The sequence below is a fragment of the Tupaia chinensis genome, unplaced genomic scaffold (assembly GCF_000334495.1).
Source record: "Tupaia chinensis unplaced genomic scaffold, TupChi_1.0 Scaffold000097_1, whole genome shotgun sequence".
NCBI lineage: Eukaryota > Metazoa > Chordata > Mammalia > Scandentia > Tupaiidae > Tupaia > Tupaia belangeri.
In genome coordinates, this window is record NW_006159559.1 from 9,645,531 (window position 1) to 9,653,037 (window position 7,507).

A 7,507-nucleotide genomic window follows, 5' to 3' on the forward strand; every position below is an offset into this window, starting at 1 on the left:
AAACATACTTCATGATAGATCATTAAGTAAAAAACAAAACAAAGATGAGCCACCTGTGGTAACAGAGCAATATTAACAACACTCTGTGATGCTGAAAATCACCTGAGAAGGTTTGAGGTTAGTGTCCCAAGGAATTCCCAGACAAAATCCTAGACAAACACATGACCATGATCCTGGCTGGCAGAGACTGGGGTAGATTGTGGTCTGAAGACCCTGTAAGGTCTCTTTACTTCTGTCTTTCTTTGTCATGGAAAAATATATAAAATATATTTTATTTATTATTATAAATAAATAAACCTTTTAAAAATGAAAGATGGCAAGCTGGGTATATCCAGGAGTTTGGGGTGACAGAGGACACAGGCATTCATAGTATAACTCTCATTCTGAAAGGCACAAGCACAAAATAAATTAAGAAGTTTTGTTAAAAGCTGAGAATGCAGCTACCCAACCTACTGTGTGTTTGCTAATTTAACTAGAAGTAGTTTTAAAAATGAATCAGGTATATATTCTACCCACTAGAAAAGTATAGCCTGCTGGGAAAAGTGAAAAATATATAGTTACAAAGAAGACAGACCATCTACCTTGAGTTCCCCAAAAAGATTTATGAGGATCATGCCCCACAATGAGGCAAGAGAAACTAGCAAAGGGAATTAGGTAAGAGGGCTGGAGCATCTGCCCATGTGGCTAGATAGAAAAATCCAATCAGGGCAGAAAATCCCCCACCCAAGGTAGTGTAGGCAAAAGATTAATGGGAGATGTCTAGCTGATTATACTACTTTTGACGTAGCCAATGAGAGGAATCAGTGAGTCCAGCCACATTTGCCAGTGAGAAACCAGTGGGCAGCCACATTTGATAAAACCAATGAAATGAGAACAACCAGTGGGCCAAGCCAATGATCAACCCACATGACTTAGATTACAACATTATAAATCTCGCAGAATGCAACTGTTGGGGCCTTTTGAACCACTCTTACTCTGTCAGCTCAGGCCCACTCTTACCTCTCAGGAGTGTACTTCACTTTTACTTAATAAACTACCTTTTCCTTTCAAAACAAAATAAGACAAAATAAAAAAGAAATGGTGTCACCAGAGAAAGGGCAATGGGGATTATGGGAGCTCAAATAAATAGTGAAGCTTTTAATGGATCAATAAAACTGAAGTATGACCCAGCTATAATAGTGCACAGCTAGCGCCATCATTTGGGAGGCTGGAAGCTGTGTGGGAGCCCCAGGTTCTGTTCCCAGGCCAATCTGTACATGCGAGGCACAATTGTGCATACTCATAGTCCTAGCTAACTGGGGATGGGGCAGGAGGATCATGAAACAACAAGACCTTGTCAGAAATACCCATGTCTGTCCCTTGCTCTCTCCTCCTTGGCATTTCATAAAAAGGGTTGGGGGGGGGGAGGCTGAATTATTTCTGGTTTTGTTTGGTGTGTTTTACTACATCTTATCAAAATAACTACATTTCATAATTGCTTTTGCTAACATTTTCTGTCTCCTATCCATGCTATTCTCTATACTTTCCATTTTACACTAAGAATGGAAAAGCCTCTTACTGAGAACTGCTCTACCCTACAAACCTCCATAACCCAAGAAAAACACAATCAAGGATCAATAGGCACACAGAAAATCTTCATTAAATATTATTAAGGACAAAGGGGTCAATGGAGAAATAAATGCTTGAGACACAGGGAGAAATTTAGAAAAACTGGCCCGGGAGCTAGTAGATTACCCACGTTGTGTCTGAATTGAGGTATGATTCCAAAGACCATATACTCTTTTCATTCTACAGCCTGTCTCAAATATAAATACAAATTTACATTTTTATATACTGTTCATAAACGAAGGGAAAGGTGCCAGTGTAGAAGAAAACATTCAACGTACAAGTGAGATGAAGCAATCTCTAAAATGAGGGAAACACATTAAGTATGCAAAAGTAGGTATAGGGAAATAGAGAGGCAGAAAAAGTGTCATTCAAGGGGACCAACAGGTGGCGTGGTGGATAAGGCACTGGACACTCCCACATGGCTAACCACTGGCGGGCCTAGTCCCAGACCTTGTGGCTTTAGTTCTCTCTCTCTCTCTCTCCCTCTCCTGCGCCCTCTGTGTGTGTGTGTGTGTCTCTCTCTTGTCAAATTAAAAAATAAATGAATGAATAAATAAAATTAAATAAATAAATCTTAAAAAAAGAAAAAGTATCATATCATTCAAATACAGAAAGATACAGACAACTTAAAAACCATTGTCCCATATGTGGTCTTTAATTAAATTATCATTTTCTTTTACTTTCTATATCTAAAGGATAACTGGTACCCATATCCCTCTCTTTTTGCTCTTTGCTCTGTTATAGAGGAGAAATTAAATCCAGGGCTAGATCTCACCCACGGGCTGGAGATTTTTATTACTGTCCCTTTACTTCTAGCCCCCAATTCGCCCAAAGACTCCCATCTCATTCACTTCTTTCACACATACCCTACCCCTGCTCCTATTCTTGACTAAAATCATTGTGTCTATTAAGCCTCATGCACATCAATTTATATCCCCTCTTAAAACTACTGAACCACTGGGGCCAGCAGGTAACATGATGGTTAAGGCACTGGACTCCCACACAGCCAGCCGTGGTTTGAGTACCAGACCTGGTGGCTTGCTTTTTCACTCTCTCTCTCTCTGGCAAGCACATGTGCCCTATGGCAAACTAAAAATAGTAATAAATAAATTTAAATTAAAAACACTTATTTTTCTTTGAATCTTCCTGAACCTAATCCCAAGAAGTCAAGCCAGAGGATTTAATCAATCTTCCACCCAGCAGCCATTAGTCATGAATATTCTCATGTGGACTTTGATCATCTTATTCTCATAAATGTACATTTATATTTGACTTTTCTTTTAAAATGTCACTGACTGGGAACCAGCAGTTAGCGTAATGGCTATGTTGCTGGACTCCCACATAGTCGACCGTGGTTCGTGTCCCGGACCCGGTGGCTTAAAACTCACGCTGGGCACGTGTGCGTGCGTGCCCAAGATCCCGAGAGGAGAATGGAGGAGAAGGGATTGCGGCGTGACCATCCCCCCTGGGGCGTGATTTCTCGCTTTCTGTCTCTATGTCTCTCTCTGTCTGGCTGGCGAGCGCACGCGCCCTACAGTGAAAATCTCTCAAAAAAAAAAATGTCACTGACTATCTCATTGACAGACCACCTTAATCACAGCTATCTTGGAGATAGACAGATAGATAGAGAGAACACAAATGTTAACCAAAACTAAACACATTTTTTTAAATGTGGAGGACCTTGAGCTTAGCAATGAAGCTGTTTCACATTTGATTTATTGTGTTACTCTGAGAACAATTTGCCACAGACATCGAAGTAATGTTATATGCTTTTCTCCAAAGAAATACACAGTGGGATATGTAAAATGTCAGAAATAATTAAACAAAATTGTACAATCCATTGTGACACTAATATTCCTTTAGAGTTGAAAATTTGCTGTGTAGCTTTAAATTTTGGTTTGAAAACTGCTTATTATAAACAACATAATTTTTTCTTGAATGTAATGGTCTCAAATTTTCTGATTTATCATACAATGTGAATGATGTCTTCAGCTGTATAAATATATATATATATATATAATATTAATAAGAGACTGATTGAGGTAGGAAAGCAGACTTAAATGTGGTAATGTATTCATTGTGAAGATTTGGAAACTCACTTCAGAGGAGAAAAAATGGTAGCTTTTGAGGAATAAGTAAAGATAAATTTAAATCACAGAGAGGAAATATAAAATTATATCTGAAATATGCAATGATTTGATGAATACCAAAATATTATCATGTTTTCTAGGGAAAAAATGTCTTTCTCATTCATTAACCAGTAGCATAATGTTTTCCAGGAATAGTCCATTAAGAAGAAATGCTGTGTCCCTTCCCATTACTCAGAGAAAATAGAACACACGAGACTACGTAGCTGAAGAAATTACAGCCTCCTGGCCAATGAGAGATATTCAAGTCTATGCAGTTTCCACCTGAAGGAAAATAACCAACAGCTTCTCCACAGTGTCGACTGGGACCAGGGAAACATGAACAGCACAAACTGCACCACAGAAGCCAGCATGGCTGTGAGACCCAAGACTGTCACCGAGAAGATGCTCATTTGCATGGCTCTGGTGGTCATCACCACCCTGACCATGTTGCTGAATTCAGCTGTGATCATGGCCATTGGCACCACCAAGAAGCTCCACCAGCCTGCTAACTACCTGATCTGCTCACTGGCCGTAACTGACCTCCTGGTGGCAGTGCTGGTCATGCCACTGAGCATCATGTACATTGTCATGGACAGCTGGAAGCTTGGGTACTTCATCTGTGAAGTGTGGCTAAGTGTGGATATGACTTGTTGCACCTGCTCCATCTTGCACCTCTGTGTGATTGCCCTGGACAGGTATTGGGCCATCACCAATGCTATTGAATATGCCAGGAAGAGGACAGCCAAGAGGGCTGGCCTGATGATCCTCACGGTCTGGACCATCTCCATCTTCATCTCCATGCCCCCTCTGTTCTGGAGAAGCCACCGCCGGCTCAGCCCACCCCCCAGTCAGTGCACCATTCAGCATGATCATGTCATCTACACCATCTACTCCACACTTGGAGCATTTTATATACCTTTGACTTTGATACTGATTCTCTATTACCGGATTTACCATGCGGCCAAGAGCCTTTACCAGAAAAGAGGGTCAAGCCGACACTTAAGCAACAGAAGCACAGACAGCCAAAATTCTTTTGCAAGTTGTAAACTTACACAGACTTTCTGCGTGTCTGACTTCTCCACCTCAGACCCTACCACGGAGTTCGAAAAGATCCACAGCTCTATCAGGATCCCTCCCTTCGACAATGATCTGGACCACCCAGGAGAACGGCAGCAGATTTCGAGTACCAGAGAGCGCAAGGCAGCACGCATCCTGGGATTGATTTTGGGTGCATTCATTTTGTCTTGGCTGCCATTTTTCATCAAAGAGTTGATTGTGGGTCTGAGCATCTATACTGTGTCCTCTGAAGTGGCTGATTTCTTGACATGGCTTGGTTATATTAATTCTCTAATCAATCCTCTACTTTACACAAGTTTTAACGAAGACTTTAAGCTGGCTTTTAAAAAGCTCATTAGATGCCGAGAGCATACTTAGATTGTAAAAAGCCAAAATACGTGACTTTTGCCAGAGCCTCATGAGTGGATGAATATATATATATATATATAATATTAATAAGAGACTGATTGAGGTAGGAAAGCAGACTTAAATGTGGTAATGTATTCATTGTGAAGATTTGGAAACTCACTGACTGAGGAAGGAAAGCAGACTTAAATGTGGTAATGTATTCATTGTGAAGATTTGGAAACTCACTTCAGAGGAGAAAAAATGGTAGCTTTTGAGGAATAAGTAAAGATAAATTTAAATCACAGAGAGGAAATATAAAATTATATCTGAAATATGCAATGATTTGATGAATACCAAAATATTATCATGTTTTCTAGGGAAAAAATGTCTTTCTCATTCATTAACCAGTAGCATAATGTTTTCCAGGAATAGTCCATTAAGAAGAAATGCTGTGTCCCTTCCCATTACTCAGAGAAAATAGAACACACGAGACTACGTAGCTGAAGAAATTACAGCCTCCTGGCCAATGAGAGATATTCAAGTCTATGCAGTTTCCACCTGAAGGAAAATAACCAACAGCTTCTCCACAGTGTCGACTGGGACCAGGGAAACATGAACAGCACAAACTGCACCACAGAAGCCAGCATGGCTGTGAGACCCAAGACTGTCACCGAGAAGATGCTCATTTGCATGGCTCTGGTGGTCATCACCACCCTGACCATGTTGCTGAATTCAGCTGTGATCATGGCCATTGGCACCACCAAGAAGCTCCACCAGCCTGCTAACTACCTGATCTGCTCACTGGCCGTAACTGACCTCCTGGTGGCAGTGCTGGTCATGCCACTGAGCATCATGTACATTGTCATGGACAGCTGGAAGCTTGGGTACTTCATCTGTGAAGTGTGGCTAAGTGTGGATATGACTTGTTGCACCTGCTCCATCTTGCACCTCTGTGTGATTGCCCTGGACAGGTATTGGGCCATCACCAATGCTATTGAATATGCCAGGAAGAGGACAGCCAAGAGGGCTGGCCTGATGATCCTCACGGTCTGGACCATCTCCATCTTCATCTCCATGCCCCCTCTGTTCTGGAGAAGCCACCGCCGGCTCAGCCCACCCCCCAGTCAGTGCACCATTCAGCATGATCATGTCATCTACACCATCTACTCCACACTTGGAGCATTTTATATACCTTTGACTTTGATACTGATTCTCTATTACCGGATTTACCATGCGGCCAAGAGCCTTTACCAGAAAAGAGGGTCAAGCCGACACTTAAGCAACAGAAGCACAGACAGCCAAAATTCTTTTGCAAGTTGTAAACTTACACAGACTTTCTGCGTGTCTGACTTCTCCACCTCAGACCCTACCACGGAGTTCGAAAAGATCCACAGCTCTATCAGGATCCCTCCCTTCGACAATGATCTGGACCACCCAGGAGAACGGCAGCAGATTTCGAGTACCAGAGAGCGCAAGGCAGCACGCATCCTGGGATTGATTTTGGGTGCATTCATTTTGTCTTGGCTGCCATTTTTCATCAAAGAGTTGATTGTGGGTCTGAGCATCTATACTGTGTCCTCTGAAGTGGCTGATTTCTTGACATGGCTTGGTTATATTAATTCTCTAATCAATCCTCTACTTTACACAAGTTTTAACGAAGACTTTAAGCTGGCTTTTAAAAAGCTCATTAGATGCCGAGAGCATACTTAGATTGTAAAAAGCCAAAATACGTGACTTTTGCCAGAGCCTCATGAGTGGATGGGGGTAAGGGGTGCAACTTATTAATTCTTGAACATACTTGGTTCAGGAAAGTTTGTAAGTATGTGTGGTCTTGTTTTTTCTTTTTTGTTGTTGTTGTTGTTGTTCTGTTTTGTTTGTTATTCAGCGTGTTGTTTTCTACCTCCAGTCTTATCTGTGGTACGTAATTTCAAATAAACATTATCATACAAAAACAGAAATTTCATGGAGGTGATAATAAGATGAAACAGTAAATAAATTTTTGAGTTTTTAGCCATTTCAGTTAGCCTTGCGATTGGAGAATGTAAAAGAAGAAAAATCTTTATTTGCAACTTTTCTCATTATTTATAAATCAAATATCTGATAACTTGCCCTTATGTGGTGTTAAGTCCGAGGTTATAGCTTTATATGCATAAATTCTCTAGTGGGAATTGCATGACTACATAAAGAACAAAGAGAAAGTAGTATCCTATCATTTACTGCTTCCAGACCTGAGCTGGAAAAATCACTTATTGTAGCACTGTGACTACAAAGATTATTCCTTTCAGGCACAAACACCACTGGACTTTTGGTGCATGATTAAATGAAGTTTCTCCTTTCTTTCTTTCTTTCTTTCTTGCTTTCTTTCT

The 7,507-nt window shown here is 40.9% G+C and overlaps 2 protein-coding genes across 2 annotated transcripts; both read left to right on the forward strand.

Moving 5' to 3' along the window:
- Window positions 1–3,898: 3,898 nt before the first annotated feature.
- Window positions 3,899–5,178, forward strand: LOC102501759 (5-hydroxytryptamine receptor 1E). The gene has a single exon (XM_027769927.1). The coding sequence runs from the start codon at window positions 4,074–4,076 to the stop codon at window positions 5,169–5,171; it is 1,098 nt and encodes a 365-aa protein (XP_027625728.1). The 5' UTR covers window positions 3,899–4,073; the 3' UTR covers window positions 5,172–5,178.
- A 403-nt stretch (window positions 5,179–5,581) lies between these two features.
- Window positions 5,582–6,900, forward strand: HTR1E (5-hydroxytryptamine receptor 1E). Its single transcript, XM_006143384.2, has one exon. The coding sequence runs from the start codon at window positions 5,754–5,756 to the stop codon at window positions 6,849–6,851; it is 1,098 nt and encodes a 365-aa protein (XP_006143446.1). The 5' UTR covers window positions 5,582–5,753; the 3' UTR covers window positions 6,852–6,900.
- The last annotated feature ends 607 nt before the right edge of the window (window positions 6,901–7,507 follow it).